General features: G+C 30.4%; 2 protein-coding genes and 1 long non-coding RNA gene across 3 annotated transcripts in view; 1 reads left to right on the forward strand and 2 right to left on the reverse strand.

The window, feature by feature from the left end:
• The first annotated feature begins 1125 nt into the window (after positions 1-1125).
• On the forward strand, positions 1126-6858 carry LOC137627288 (uncharacterized). The gene is made up of 4 exons (XM_068358369.1): positions 1126-1500; positions 2730-2798; positions 5879-5965; positions 6652-6858. Exons 1-4 carry the CDS (start codon positions 1126-1128, stop codon positions 6709-6711), a joined length of 591 nt encoding a protein of 196 aa, XP_068214470.1. The 3' UTR covers positions 6712-6858.
• Positions 6859-14760: 7902 nt separating this feature from the next.
• On the reverse strand, positions 14761-16657 carry LOC137627460 (uncharacterized). The gene is made up of 3 exons (XR_011041167.1): positions 16522-16657; positions 16022-16183; positions 14761-14887 (listed from the first exon to the last, which is right to left on the reverse strand). It is a non-coding gene; the product is annotated as an uncharacterized lncRNA (long non-coding RNA).
• Positions 16658-16944: 287 nt separating this feature from the next.
• Positions 16945-17186, reverse strand: part of LOC137627289 (chorion peroxidase-like) — a 10179-nt gene continuing 9937 nt past the window's right edge. The window contains exon 9 of the mRNA XM_068358370.1: positions 16945-16952. Coding sequence (XP_068214471.1) covers positions 16945-16952 — 8 coding nt within the window. The remainder of the gene's footprint in view (positions 16953-17186) is intronic.

The raw sequence follows: 17186 nt of genomic DNA on the forward strand, positions 1-17186 counted from the left end.
TTGGTGAATTCTCAATAATTAGTATCAACTTTATGTAAAAATTAGTTTATACCAAGTGACTAGTTCCACAAAAAGAAAAGCCTTTTCCCTTTAAAAGATTTTATCAAAAAGAACATGTACAATCGGCAATACACGATTTTATTAAGTATTGTAGTGAAAAGAGATTTAATTAAGAAAATCTAATACCATTAATAATTTATCACGTAACTAGCAATTTGGTCAGAATAATGATTTTCCACTTTTCATCGTTCAACATTGATTACATTAATGGACCAACTTGGTATGTAAACATAATCAGGAGGTTGCATCGATAAGCACTTATGATGTAGGCTTTGTTCGTACTAGTCTTCTGCAATAGGTAGTTCCTTTAGCTTCGCAATGAGCAAACGTGCAATATCTTTAAGAAGATTTTCGAAAGAGCGCTTTTTCTTTCGATTTATAAGGTTTATCCTGGTTATCATACGTGTTACGGGGGGTTTTCCCTACACATGGAAAGTTGTGGAAGTACCTTTGCCAACTGAAGATGAAGAAATCGTACAGCCCGACACAGGAAGAAACTGCTCTCAAAAACGAAACTCTGCGCTTGTTTACAGGTTTCGAAAAAACAGATGGGCGGCGATCTATTCTCGGATAGCTACACTGACATACATGTTCTTTTACCCTGTGTATGGAGTTTTGCTCTATTATGGTGGGAATTTGAGTTTTGGGAGTACCAAAGATGTAACTGGCACTGTAATGAAACTTAGTTCCGCAGTCGTATGTTTTGGCTTGTGCTCTCACATTGTTCTTACAAAAGAGATATTTTTGAGGTTGATGGAGTATTTCAACTACTGTCTTTATGGCTTGGTTAATCACGTACCTAACCCTTTTGGGAATAAACATTTCATTATATTCTTCATTATCTTTGAAACGACTTTCTTCATCGATATTGGTTGTACCTCCTTTCTAGGTGGAAAATACATGAGCAACCTATTTCATAGTGACTTTATGACCAGCATGATAAGTTGGCAGCACTTCCTGTCTTTCGGATTGGTCATTAGCGTTAGTTGTAAGTTTGGTACCATGCTCGTGTTTTTTTCCTGCTGGTTAGCAATCTTTGAAACTGGCTTTGACAATATCCTAAAAATGGTTGATGGCAACTCGACATCAAAAGCAGACTTCTATCCAAAGTTATTTAGGAGGAGGAATGAAACTCAACCAGACGACTTACATGAAGAGCCCCTATTGCCCAGACTTTGGCTCTCAGACAGACAGCTCTTAGACATTAGAAACAAACTCTTACTGATTCACGAAAGCCAGCGACTTTTCAACACATACTTCTCCTGCATTGTCTACCTGTTGATGCTGGAGTCGGTGGTGGAAGCTATATCTCGCCTGTACGTCATTGCTGCAATCATCGAGGAGACCACTTGGCAAAGGATACCCCTCTTTACTGGGATATTTCGAAACTTCAGTTTTCTTTTGTTCCTTTGTCTCGCACCGGAAGTTGTCAACAAAAAAGTAAGGATTTTTTTTTTTTTTTTTTTTTTTTTTTTTTTTAAGCATTATCCTAAACGTGGATGAAAAATAGCAATTCCCTTCTGTTCTAGCATTTCTTTTCCTTTGAATGTATATCGTGAATTGACGATAAGTAGACTATTTATGGTGTGGAGTTTTGCCTTTTTTTTAAAGAATTATATTTTTTCTATCCGTACCTAGTTTCTTTTCTCTATTAGTGTTTAAGCTTATTCCTGGTGAGCTATAATAATCTACGCAATGCTATTATTTTAGATTTCATAAGTTTCTCTCTATTATCTATGCTGTTATTACTTTTTATTGAAAAATGGAAATCATTACTATCAATATAAAGCTTATTTAGAACAATCATCAGACATTTGATAAGTCTATCCATTTATTTGATATTTCATCCATTTCAACTTCATGCAAATTATCCTAAGTACTTTATTATTTATCATCAATTTTGAACACTGATTTCCCCTTTGATTAAGTTAGGCTAATCAAAATTCCAAAGTTATTCTATCAGGTTTATTCTTTTAAATAATTTTAAAGTTTTTATGGCTGAAATGGACGACGATGTATTCTCGGACAGTTATACTAAAGTGCCTGTTGCTTTACCATTTTAATGAGATAATGATATAATTTTTGATAATTCCCGTTTTGGAAATACCAATTATGGAACTGACATTATAATGGAACCTAGGGCTTATAGCATCTTGCTTTTCCAACTAGGGTTGTAGCTTAGATAATAATAATAATAATAATAATAATAATAATAATAATAATAATAATAATAATAATAATAATAATAAAAATAATAATAATAATAATAATAATAATATGTTACAGGTTTGTGTTTTGGCTTATATATGTTATCTAAATATTTGTTAAATAGTCCTTTTTCAAAGAAAAACTACCTTCAAGTTTCATTTATTTACATCCTTTTGAATTTGGTGTCATGTTTTAAACGTATATGATCTAAACATGTTGACTACAAACTACAGAAATTTTTACTTTATTTGGGTTTTGGATAATAATAAGCCTATGTTCTTAGGTTATAACACATGAAGAGAATTTCTTTTATTTCAATCATTTCCAAAAGACTGTATGTCAAATCTGCCTAGGTATCCCAGTCATTGCTCTACTTGGGAAATTATATCTATTAAAATTTCCTACAATATTTTTTTTTTTTTTTAACATAAAAAATTTACTAATACGTTTTTCGTCTTCAGAGGTGGCAAATTCTGGACAGGATACGGCAGGACAGGAATAACTATGTTATGGATGATATGAATAAAAAGGTAAATAAACATGACATTAAATGTCATATTCTATTCTTTAGATTATAGCATTTTGGTAAAATGACATTTGATATTTTCTGATTTATTCATAAAGCCTATTTGTCTCTCAATATATAATACCCTTCCATCACCCCTAGTCATACATGTTTTTCAATATTTTTGTATTGCATTTACCATTTTAGAATATGACATTTTAGAGCTTTTAGTTGCTGCAATTTTGTATATTTAAAAAATATTAAATTTTGGTTATAATAGAAAACCTTTAGTTAATCTGACAAAATCTATTGTAAGATCAACCCTAGTAAAAAAAGAATTCAGTACTACATGGAAACCGAATATCACAAAACACCTTTTTCAATATATGCAGTATGTGATGCATCCCTTTGGAAGGAATTAGCTCCAGAATGTGATAGGAAGCTTTGCATTTATTGCTGATTAGAAATTCTTTAAACTAAGTAATATCAAACTTAGAGGAGATTTCCATTGTAGCACCAAGGAATGGCAATGGAACTTCATTCTCTTTTTTTTCTTTTTATAAAACATTGTAATTTATATATAAAAAAATTGTATAAATGTCTCTTCGTCTAGAAAGCAAGATCTCATTTTATGTTAAGTAAACTATGTTTTTAAACATAAAGGTCCTTATTATACACAGCAATAAAAAACATTGATTAATTTCTCCAATTCAAATTATATATATTATATATATATATATATATATATATATATATAGATATATATATATATATATATATATATATATATATATATATATATATATAAATATATATATATATATATATATATATATATATATATATATACTGTATATATATATATATATATATATATATATATATATATATATATATATATATATATATATATATATATATATATATATATATATATATATATTTATATATATATATATATATATATATATATATATATATATATAAATATATATATATATATATATATATATATATATTTATATATATATATATATATATATATATATATATATATATATATATATATATATATATACATGTATACTTCATAGTTCTTTTAATCTCATCTTTTTAATATTACTGTTTTTGTGAAGTTGATGTCTCTGAATTGTCTTTAAGGATAGCCTATCGATTATCATTTTATCTCTAAATTCTTCGATGATGGGCTAATCATATATATATATATATATATATATATATATATATATATATATATATATATATATATATATATATATATATATACATATATATATATATATATATATATATATATATATATATATATATATATATATTTATATTTATATATATGTGTGTGTATATATATATATATATATATATATATATATATATATATATATATATATATATATATGAATATATATACATAAATATATTTATATATATATTTACATATATATATATACATATATATATATATATATATATATATATATATATATATATATATATATATACAAAGGAATACCAAATAAAAGTAGCATTCGAATTATGCAACGGAGAATGCTGCGTATCACCTTCACCGTAATATATTAATGAGTTCGATATTCAATTCGCCAGGGCCTGTACAGAACTTGGAAGTAATTCCTTAGAAAGGAAAAATATTCATATTTGCGATGCACACGAGTATTTGCTTTCTTCGGCCTCGCTAATGTGTGTAAACATATTTTGTTAACATTAGCCTTAACCTTTGTAAACATTGTTCATTTGGGGCTCAGTGTTATAACATAAAACCTCTATTCCATTAAAAAGGCGTTTTAATTCCCTTCACTAGCTGATAGATTACTTCTGCAGGCTTTGTTGACGATGTCCATTAGTGCCGTAACGCAGGATTGTGTAATGAAAACAAACAGAATTTTATAGGCTAACTTTACTGGTGTTATGGTTATCTGGTCGAGAAATATCTTGTCTATATTTCTTTAAGCATAAATTTCTAATGAATATTTGTATCTTTTGCATTTATAGCATTTTTCCAAGTTCACTTTATACTTTCGTTACTTTTGTCTGGACTGATATATTGTGCTGTATTTTTAATAATAGATGAATTTAAATGACATTTAAGATATCAGTGGCTCACAGCCAGGGTTGCCAGTTTGGCATCTTTCAGGCCAAAAAACTTCAAATTTAGCCTTTTTAAAACCGGTTATCCTTTTACTAATATCATAAAATGGTATACCTTGAATACTACATATTTGGCCTTTTTCTACTAAATGGTTGGTCTTTTGAAGCCCCTGTTGATTAAAAATTGTCCTTTTCTCTTTTAGAAAACCTGGCAACTCTGCTCACAGCCAGTCGTCAAAAACTGTTTGATTTCAGTCAGCAAATGTAATCATATGTTCATTGTAATGAGAAATAAAAATATACACAAATGGGAAACAAACTGGTAATAATCATTAATTCTAAAATAAGTGGCCTTGCTATAAGGTTTTCCTTTAGAGCTGTATGAAATACACGTTTAGGAGCAAAAGAAAATATTGCATTTCATATAGGATTGTGATTAGCAAAAAAAAAGTATGTCATAAACACTTGTTGGTGGGCCTGATTGTGCATCCATGGCACATCCTTAAAATTCTAAAGGCTTTATGTCCTAATTTGAGCAGCTACAATAGATGCTAGGTGCAAGGTAGAAATATGATCCCAATATGAAATTTCTTTAATCATTTCTCTTATTGATAATAATAAATGAAAAGTGGTGTATCCCTTTGGATATCGTAAGATTTATCCGGAATTAATTACACCTTAATCTCAAGGGTGTGTGCAGGTAAATAAAGTAGTCAATAAACTGAATTATAATTTCCAAATAAGCATTTCACTCTTCTTCTTCTTCTTCTTCTTCTTCTTATTATTATTATTATTATTATTATTATTATTATTATTATTATTATTATTATTATTATTATTATTATTATCATTATTTTTTATTATTATTATTATTATTATTATTATTATTATTATTATTATTATTATTATTATTATTATTATTATGTAGTAGTAGTAGTAGTAGTAGTAAATAGTCTTACCCCCCTAAATATTTTTCAGCTCGGTCGACTACTAGAACTGATGGAAGATTATCCAGGCTTCAATATTGGCAATTTCTTTATCATCTCTAAAAGAATACTTATACAGGTTGGATGAACATTTTACTGTTTATATTGTTTTTTTAAGGTAAGGGTGCACAGGTATTTACAGCAGAAGTGTTTATATATAAATTTATATATATACATATATATATATATATATATATGATTATATATATATATATACATATTTTATTATGTATATATATATGTATATATATTTTTATATATATATATATATATATATATATATATATATATATATATATATGATATTGATATGTATACGTATATATATATATATATATATATATATATATATATATATATACATGTGTGTGTGTGTGTGCATACCTATGTAAGTTTTTGTGTATTTATATATATATATATATAGATATATATATATATATATATATATATATATATATATATATATATATATATATATATATATATCACCTAATACTTCTTAAGGTATTTGACAGAAGAAAACTAGTTCTTTCTAATACTAGTAATTTCGAGTCGATTATCTAAGTGATATAGTAAGTCACTTCATGATTAGATATCTTTGTAGCTGGACCAGTTTCGAATTGTTGAAAGATTAATGACCTCCTTAATAAATATGCAAGTTCATTAAGACTCAATATCCTTATTGTGAAATATTCTTTTTCTATGATGTATAAAAGTACAATATTATGAACTAATTTTTACTTTTCTAAATTCTCTACATTGCAGATTGCCAGCTTCATTGCAACTTACGTCGTAATTTTGCTACAATTCAGCGTTAATGATTAGAATGTTGGCCAATATGACGTCACATATGGTACTTGATGAAATGGATTTTGACATAGCAATATGATTTTAGAGAAAGAGCAACACGAAAAGTTGAGTTGTCATTGCATATGCTATAAATTCATACAATCATATCTGACAAGTAATCAAAATGAAATCCCCCTTCTCTCTCTCTCTCTCTCTCTCTCTCTCTCTCTCTCTCTCTCTCTCTCTCTCTCTCTCTCTCTCTCTCTCTCTCTCCGATTCATCTTTTAGGAGTTCACTTTCCGGTCAGTTAATGCTCTTAAAGGTTCTCAAAGGTTGCTCATGAATGGCAGAGGCAAGGGAAAGGCCAATGTCCTTGAGACTGATCAATATATGTATATATATGGCTAGCGCCCAGGCCACCTCTCCAAACATGCTAGGACCAGGGAGGTCCAGGTCATGGCTGCTGATGACTTAGTAGGTAAACATGTAGTCTCCTGCAAAACCTTTATTCCTAGATCACAAGGAAGAGGAGGTTGTGGACACTCGAAATGACGCACAAGATATTGCGAGACAATGACCAATAGTTTATTAGTAAAATTCAATATATGAACCTAATTAATTATTTGGCACTCTTACACTGGAGCGATCACCGCCTGAACGATATTTTAATAATAGACCACATTTGAGCAATACCTGCAAATGAGCGACTTACATAGCAATGATGCAACTAAGAGCGATATTCTAGAAAATAGTGTGACAAATAGTTGTTTAAAAATAGGGATAGTTTTAGTATATAATTGGTTTAAACGAATCGTTTAAGATTTATAACAGGTGTTTAAATGTAGCAGCTCTTTTAGGAATTAGTCACTAAATAGTTAGTTAATCTCTAAGAAAAAATATGATATTCATTCCATTTTGTTACGCGCTTTCAATAAATTTTCTATTTTAGTTTTATAATTTTCCCTTCCACTAATTGTGCAATTTGTAGGCGGTCCTAAAGTCGGTGGAAAATTTGTATCTTTTGACGGACATCTGTATAGGAAAAGTAGAGAATACAAGACTACCACCTACTATAGTCAATTCTTTTTAGCGAGGCAGATTTGCACCGACTCGGAAACGTTTCCTGCTCGATGATTGGTTGGACAAGATAATTCTAACCAATCAGGTAGCAAGAAACTTTTGCCGAGCTAAAATGGCACTGCTGCGAGTCGGTGCAAATGCGTCTCATTAAAAAAACCTTGACTATAGATCCGTCAATGGTTGAGGTTAGGGAATTTCGTTTACGAGTGATAGAAAAACTCGTAGCTACCGGAGATGCTCTACCCAAAATTATTCAAAAGAGATACAACCGTTAAGTCGAGAAGCAGCTACGAAAGTTAGTTCACCTAAAAATCTGGCATTTGCAATTAAACAACAAAAATGGAAGACATGTCCGTCTCTTACCGTCAGTACTAAGTTCCAAAAATGGATTTATTCTTACATTAGACTATACAGTTACTTCTTCAGTGAACATATTCTTCTATTTGACTCAGGTGTAGAAGACGAAGACAGGATTTTTATTTTTGGAAGAAAACGTATGAATGAATTAATTCCTCGATACTATGACTAGTTAATTGATGGGACCTTCAAAATAGTATTTCCGGTTATCTTTTAACAGCTTTCCAGGGTTTATGCCAAACAAGTGAAAGGGATACTTACCGCAGATTTCATTTAGACAAAGAAATAATACACCACTTTTAGACTTTCCCCGATTTGTTCTTACAATGTCGAGATGAACATTTAAACTTTTTAAATTTTATCCGGCCTTTTATTCTATGAAATAAATTTGAAATACTCTTTTATTATATTATTCCTCCTATTCTTTACTTCTATTTTTTCATAGTTTTCCTCAGTTTATCTTTACCTTTTTATAGATTTTAGATAAATTTGTCGCTTTAAAGTAATCGATCAAAAGTTATATCGCTTAAATAGACTCGCTAAATAATTAGCGCTGAAATAAAAATCGAGAATGGCTGGGAAATATTTACCCAGCCGATTCCACAAGGATGTGTATTCTATTGCATTGGCATTCATTCATTAATAGTGAGACCTTACATCATCAACTGATCAATCTATTGAATTCTGTATTGCAGAGTGGATATAGTGTTGACTTGGTACCCTGTAATTTTCCATGGAGGAGGTTTATCTTGATTATATGTTTTAGGTAAGTCACTATAGGGAGTAAAATTGAATTGGGCTCCTTACTATCTGGGGTGAGAGGAGGGGCTAAAACTATAGATATGGTTACACTGAGTAAGATCATTAGCAAGTAAAATCATTGTTATAAATGGTTTGTTTCTTTTATATGTCACCTCCGACTGAGCATGTATAGCGTGGGCCAAGTATCTCAATGGCGAACCATGCAAAACTCAAAATGAATGTTTGCATCATAGTTATTATTGTTGTTGTAGTTGTTGTTATTGTTGTTGCTATGCACACATTCATACGGAAGATGCAAAAAGGGTGATATAATGCAAAGAATTCTAAGCTATATCAGCCTCCTCTGCTTTCCTGTCTAAATATCCTCCCCAGTCGTTCTTTACTTTTCTTGTGACCTCATTATCAATACTGGAATATCTAACTTGCTCTCCCTGATGAATGACAGCTAGGAGTGTTGTCGAAAATGGCAAAAACTGGACTTCACTGATTGCAACAATTACAGAGGTATAACACTTACATCAGTTGTCATGAAAATATATAGTATGCTTATTCTAAAGAGACTAGAGAGGAAGATTGATGAAAAGCTGAGGGATGAACAAGCAGGATTTATAAAAGGTAGATGTTGTTCTGACCAAATTTTCATTTTAAGACATGTTGTACTGCAATGTGGGGAATATAGAAACCCACTTTTGATGGCATTTGTTTACTATAAGAAAACGCCTTTGATAGAATCCTGCGTTGTTATGGAGTTCCTCTTAAATATGTAAATTTGATAAAGTCTGTTCACGAGCATAGCAAGTGCAAAGTTAATGCTAGTGGAGTCTTATCTAATGAATTTCCAGTGAACAGTGGAGTACTCCAAGTGAATGTGTTATCACTTATGTTTTTTATCCTCCTCATGAATTTTGCAATGCATAAAACAGTTTAGGATGGTGGAGAAGGATTGGGCTGGATTGACAATAGGAAATTAGCTGCCCTAGAGTATGCTGATGACGCTGTTCTTATTAGCAGAACACCACAAGATTTGCAATGCTTGCGTATCAGAATGCAGAAAATATCACAAGAGATTAGGCTCAAGAAAAGAGAAGGAAGACAGAGAGGATAAGAATGGAATATGGAATGGAAGATGAAATATCATTAGAAGGAGAAAGGATTAATGAGGTATAATCATTTGAATACTTAGAAACTGTGATCTCTAATACAGGATCTTTAGAATTGGAGTTTGATGAAAAATGAAAAAAAGCATATCAGGCAATAGTTAAGTTAAGCAAAATTTGGAAATCAAATCACCAGAAATTACATATAAAGATCAGGCTATATATCAGTTTAATGAGACCGGGGTTACTGTATGGACACGAGTCGTGGTATGACAAACAATATCCAAGAGATTTTGTAGATTTGAGAAACAAATCCCTCAGAAGAATATTAGGAGTTAAATGGCAGGACAGGATTAGAAATGCAACTATAAGAGAGATTATTCGAGTGCCATGTGTGGATGAGATCATGGTGAGGGGTAGATGGAGATGATTTGGGCATGCTCTTCGCACTCTCCAAGAGAGATTAGTTCACCAAACGTTTAACTAGCTCCACAAGACACTAGAAGAGTTGGAAGACCCAGGCCCACATGGCCGAGGACTATGAAACGTGGATTAGGCGATGATGAATGGAGAAGTATTGATTTAAAAGCTCAAGATAGAGACGACTGGCAAAATCTAACCGAAGCCCTTTGTGTCAATAGGCGTAGGAGGGGATGGTGATGGTAATGATGATGATAATGAATGAAAATGACTTACATTATTTTGTATGTGTTGAAGAATCATATCATATCTCAATATCCTTTTTGCGTTTAATGGCTTAAAGGCCTCTCATGAATGGATGAGGTAAGGGGCAGTGATATTGCTCTAGCAAGCAGGACAAAGCCCAAGAGATTGACCAAATATATATATATATATATATATATATATATATATATATATATATATATATATATATATATATATATATATATATATGTGTGTGTGTGTGTGTGTGTGTATATATCAAGTGCCCAAGCCCCCTTCCACCCAAGCTAGGACCATGAAGGGCCAGGGAATGGCTGCTGATGACTCTGCATATAGGCCTATAGCTTCTCCTAAGCCACCCCTCATTTGTTTACTAGGATGGTGATGTGGCAGACACTACAAGAGTTTGAGTGGAACTCGAACCCCCAGCCTGGTGATCGCCAGACAGGGACGTTGCCAATAGGCCACCACATTTCATTATATGTCTGATTTCTTTACACGCCTTTCACAATGAGATATATCTTATATACAGTAATTCTTTTTTTTTATTATTTGAGGCTTATGTGTCAAAGAATATTTAAGGGTAGGAGTTGTATAACAAAATAACTCACAATCAATCATTCAGTCAGTCCTTAAGAAGAATATTGATTGCAAATTGCCTTCATTTTTCGTCAGGAACACACATCGATTGGAAGTAAATGTAATGAGCAAGCGTTTTGTTGATGCTGTCAAATAGTGTTACTTATGACTGATACAATACCTTTTGAGAATTAGGCAGATAGTCAAAAGTAAAAAATCAGAAGAGTCTATGATACTATTTAAAATTATAATTCTGATGCATAATGTAATGCAGTATATATATATATATATATATATATATATATATATATATATATATATATATATATATATATATATATATATACATATTGCATTACTTTATGCAACAGAATTATCATTTTAGATGGTATCATAGACTCTTCTGATTTATATATATATATATATATATATATATATATATATATATATATATATATATATATGTGTGTGTGTATATATATATATATATATATATATGTATATATATATATATATATATATATATATATATATATATATGTATATATATACATATATATATATATATATATATATATATATATATATATATATGTGAATATATAGCGGTATATACGAGTATATATAAATATACACATCACATATATGTCGATATATATTGTATATACAGTATGTATACAGATCGATAGATAGATATACATATTTGTATTTATATATAAACTTATATATATATATATATATATATATATATATATATATATATATATATATATCTACAAATGATATATATGTATATATATATATATATATATATATATATATATATATATATATAACTCACCTGAATACGTGATGCTTATATGTAAAGAATCGCTTTACAACAGAAATGGAAAGCAAAGTTATTTAGGTCATAATTTTTCAATTCTGAAATTATTTTTAGGTAAATATTAATCAAGTATCATCATATTCTATTACTATATTTTATGTTTACACTGAACTTATGCATCGAATAATTTCTTGTTTTAAATGTTATATCAAACAAGTCAGGTCAGAAAAAAGATCATACTGAGAGACTGTCCCTTTTAGAATTTAGAAAGTGAAATTGAATAACACCCTCAATAAGACAAAAAATCAGGTTTAATAATATTTCTGATATATCATAAGTACTTGCTCTTTTTTAATTGCATAAGCCGGAAAAACGATTTAATTAACTTGAAGCATTCCTAAGTTAAATCTACTTTATTTCTAGGCGTAGATTTCTAATGCCATTTGGCATTAACAGATTCGTGATGTCCAATATGTTGCCTAAAAAATGTAGATATACATATTAAGAGTGTTTAGTGACAAAGTCATTGGTAAGTGAATTAAAAGTAAATGGGAGACATTTTTTAATGAGGGTACTAAAAGTTCGCGTATTCAGAAATACCTTAAGAGGGAATGAACAAGGAAAATAACAAGAATAGGTTACATATATGCATAGATCATCCAATTCCTATATGAGATTATACGATGAATTGGCTGTTCAAGTCTTTAATTGAATAAAAAGTTAAATTACCTTAAAAAAACAAAATATCGAATTAACAATTGTTCTTAACGTGAGTAATTAATAATAAGTATGAATAACATCGTATCTAATATGTGAGTTTGACGTATGAGTTTCGTTTAGGTAGAAGCAAAGGTTAGTATAAATAATAAAAATAAAATGAATTTCGCTAGAAGAAATTTGATATGAAGACCATCCTTTTGTTAAAAACAGGATTTTCGTAAATATTATTATCGCAATAGTCAGAGATGACGGTTCGTTAGCCTTAAATGAAAAATGGTAGACAAAGTAACTCACGCTGATAATATATATATTTAGAAAATTAATTAGAATAAGAGAAACTGGGTGAGAAAAAGAACAAGTTCTATTGTTTGATAAAAAAAATAAAGATTATGTCTTAGATTTGCCAAGGAGTCATATCGATGCAAGGTATTGGCGCATTGTTTTCACAGCTGCAGGATACAATAGGATTCTCAGGACCAGGAACTTTGAGAAGGTATTGCTGGATTTCGGTTAGCTCAGGGATATTGTCGCAAAACAGTCTTGAGAGAGATACCTTGTGCAGTTGCTCAACTTGTTCTGAAATGGAGTGATAATGCGGTTGGTATTGGTCTACCTTTAATCCGTTTGTATATAATAAGTTTAGTAATATTTTGGTAGTTATGTGGAGCCAAAGTTTTCGAATTAGTAAAGATTAATCAAAAGCCAATGGCGGATTGAAAGAAAATATATGCTCTATTTCATTACTATTACATTTGTATATTTTTTCATTATACACCCTTTCCCCTTGAATGCGAAGGCACCTCAGAAGAATTCACTCTTCTGTTTTTCTTAGCTAAATACATTTTCCCCGATTTGACACGTCCTTCCAGTGAATATTAACCTTCAGGTTCTTAGTAATCTCTTGAAAGCAAAGTGTCTAATTCCACATCGTACTGCCTCTTGCGTTTGACTAACTAGCAGGTACTTCATTCTACAATTAGGTCAAAAGGAATCTAACTCTCTCTTTTGAGAGATTACGACCAAATATCCCTCTCTATAAGTATATGTTAATATTATTATTATTACTAGGTAAGCTACGAACCTTGCTGGAAAAGAATCATGCTATAAGCCCAAGGGCTCCAATAGGGAAAGGTAATAAGGATACAGGAAGAAAAGTGTGCTCGAATGTACCCTCAAGCGGGAAAACTCTAAACCAAAGACAGTGGAAGACCATGGAGTAAAGGCCATGACACTAGGAAGCATTTTACCTGGGGTAAAAGATCCGACCTGGCCCGCTTCTTCATACCAGAATCGGTCGCCAAATTTCATCCTTTTGAACTGGTCTGTTAGTAGGCAAGCGAAGGTGAAGCCCAAGATTCCCCCATCAATGGCTGTCTCCGATACACCGCCTGCATAGAGGTCTATGTCATGGACGTCCCTTGTAAAGTACAAAGTGCGGTATTAGTCAATATTTTTTTTGATAAAGGATATATGTATATACGAGTGTTTGAACGAAGTGTTTGTGTCGTTAAAGAGACAGACATATATCTCTTCCAAGACTGTCTGATTTACATATATATATATATATATATATATATATATATATATATATATATATATATATATATATATATATATATATATATATGTGTGTGTGTGTGTGTGTGTGTATGTATATTCAAATATATATATATATATATATATATATATATATATATATATATATATATATATATGTGTGTGTGTGTGTGTGTGTGTGTGTGTGTGTGTGTGTGTGTGTATGTGTGTCATGATAGCCTTGTCAAATAAGGACAGCATGTTTGTCTGAATTGAAATACTACTTATCCCTATAACTCTATGAAATAATACTATATGATATATATAAAACCATACAATTTTCATCATAAAACAGTAATATCATGTAATACTTATAAACGCTCTTCAAAGCCGCCATATTTTCGTAAGGCATAACAGTTAGGAGATCCTCAAATTGGTTGACCTCGGGCATCCCACATTTGGCCAGCCATTTTGTATACCCGGGTAGGCCATGGTCCCGTCCTCGCTGAATATTTAGGGCTAGCAGGTCAAGACCGAAGCTGTTATTCCCTCTAAAAAGTTTTTCGGTGACCTAAGAATATGAAAAAGAAGAAGAGGCGTAGAGTATTTACACAAGGAATAAAAACGCTTGCGGATTTCTCAGAAGTACTCGGGAGCAAATGAAAATTAGTACATAGCTCCAAAGGCAATTAAGACTTTTACCATCTCTAATATTACGGCTACTCATCTAAGGGATTTTCATTCTCAGTGTGACTCGCTGATACGAAAAGCAGTCATTTTAGATTCGCAAGTTTGATGCTTAAAAAATGCAATAGGCATTTCAATGGGTTCCGAAAAATTATGTACACATTTCAGTCTTCAATTAATGTGCAAATGGTCTCTTCTAACATTGATACTGTTCTTAATATATTTCTATTTAATTTAATTATATCTGAAAAGGATTGTTCAATATCTTATGTTTACCATCAGCTCTTGGGTGCTTTCCTGGTTTGTGACCCTTAGGCTTGTAGCATCCTGCTTATCCAACTTGGGGTGCAACTTTGCTAGTATGTAATATATATATATATATATATATATATATATATATATATATATATATATATATATATATATATATATATATATATATATATATATATATTTATATTATATATATATATATATATATATATATATATATATATATATATATATATATATATATATATATATATATATATATATATATATATATATATATGTGTATAATATATATATATACATATATATATATATATATATATATATATATATATATATATATATATATATATATACACAGTATATATACGCACACACACACACACACACACACACACATATATATATATATATATATATATATATATATATATATATATATATATATATATATATATATATATATATATATATATATATATACATTTGCGTGTGTGTGCGGGTGGGTGCCCGTACACGCCTACACAGTTTCCACAATTTTTTAAATCTACATGAAAGTGGGAAATAAGGTTAATCATATATTTATGATAACACTCCTATCAACATCTGGTATTGATTGACAATCACTCGTTCAAATACTGACCAGACCTAATATCGCTCAAATCTTAAACGGGTGCCCAAAAATTGTCTTGAAAAAACAAACGATTTTAATTGCTTACAAATCTAAAATAACGTTGCAACTTACCTCTTTTGTAAACAAAGAATCAAATTTCAAAGCCTTCATCATACATCCACCTCTGGCAATGTGCTCCATGGAATTGTTTTGATACATTGGAAAAGGACTAAACATTGAGGATAACTTCTCGCTGGACATCGTTCCATTCGTTGACATCATTGTTATGTCATCCTATAAAGAGAGGTGATATATATATTTCCTTCTTATTAACAATCTAGATTTGCTTTTAAAAGACATCATATATATTCGATTATCTGAAATAGTTTCCTAGTATGGCAATAAATTCAATATTCAAATGATTACGTAATAGCCTGTAAGTATACATACATGCACTGGTAATCCTATCTTATACAAACTTTATTTTGATAATTTGAAAAACGAGTGATTTGGAGCATTAATCATCTTATTGCTTTAAGTACCATTGATTTTATTATAAATCATTATGAGCCTTCCGTTAAAGACAAAAGCAAGGAAACCAAAAAACCTAAAATGAATGGCCTTTTTCTTACCGTAATTTCTGAGTGTCCAAAACGATAGGTAGCTGCGGCGAACGAGTTAGCGATGGATACATCTATGTCGGGGTCATAGGAATTTGTCTGTTCTTGACCAGTTCTTGGAAGTAAGTCATGCTTTGTCAGAAGGGCAGGTGCTAGGAGACAAAGCATAATGAAAAAAATATTACTTATAAGAAAACTTTTTCTAGCTAATGACTTTAAAGAATTAAAGGCCCCTCGTGACTGGCAGAGGCAAGGGACAGCGACATTGCCCTATCAAGTAGGACAATGACCTGGAGACTGACCATATTATGATCAGCGCCCAAGCCCTCTCTCCATCCAAGCTAGGACCAAGGAGGGTCAGGCAATGGCTGCTGATGAATCAATTTAGGATATATATTTCTGATTTATTAGACTGTTAGTACTTAAATGATGAGATTAATGTACTGTTAAGTAATAAATTGAACTTTTATAGATGTGTAGTATCTCGCGCAGTACATATATATAAAAGCACAACTGAATGCTCACTGAAGATTAACAGGATTAAATCATGAGTACTGAATGCCAAATAAACCCTCTTATCCTGCCAGTGCATGCAAACCTATTCGTACTCCACCCTTATGCCACTTCCATGTCTTAATTATCTTGGAAATTGTTCATAAAAGAAATACAAACTTCTT

This window comes from Palaemon carinicauda, chromosome 35 (genome assembly GCF_036898095.1).
Source record: "Palaemon carinicauda isolate YSFRI2023 chromosome 35, ASM3689809v2, whole genome shotgun sequence".
In the NCBI taxonomy this organism is placed as follows: domain Eukaryota; kingdom Metazoa; phylum Arthropoda; class Malacostraca; order Decapoda; family Palaemonidae; genus Palaemon; species Palaemon carinicauda.

Coding starts and splice junctions, on each gene's coding strand:
- LOC137627288 (XM_068358369.1), top strand. CDS start 1,126: ATGGTTGATGGCAACTCGACATCAAAAGCAGACTTCTATCCAAAGTTA. Junction 1,501..2,729: donor CGGAAGTTGTCAACAAAAAA/GTAAGGATTTTT, acceptor TTTCGTCTTCAG/AGGTGGCAAATTCTGGACAG. Junction 2,799..5,878: donor TGGATGATATGAATAAAAAG/GTAAATAAACAT, acceptor AATATTTTTCAG/CTCGGTCGACTACTAGAACT.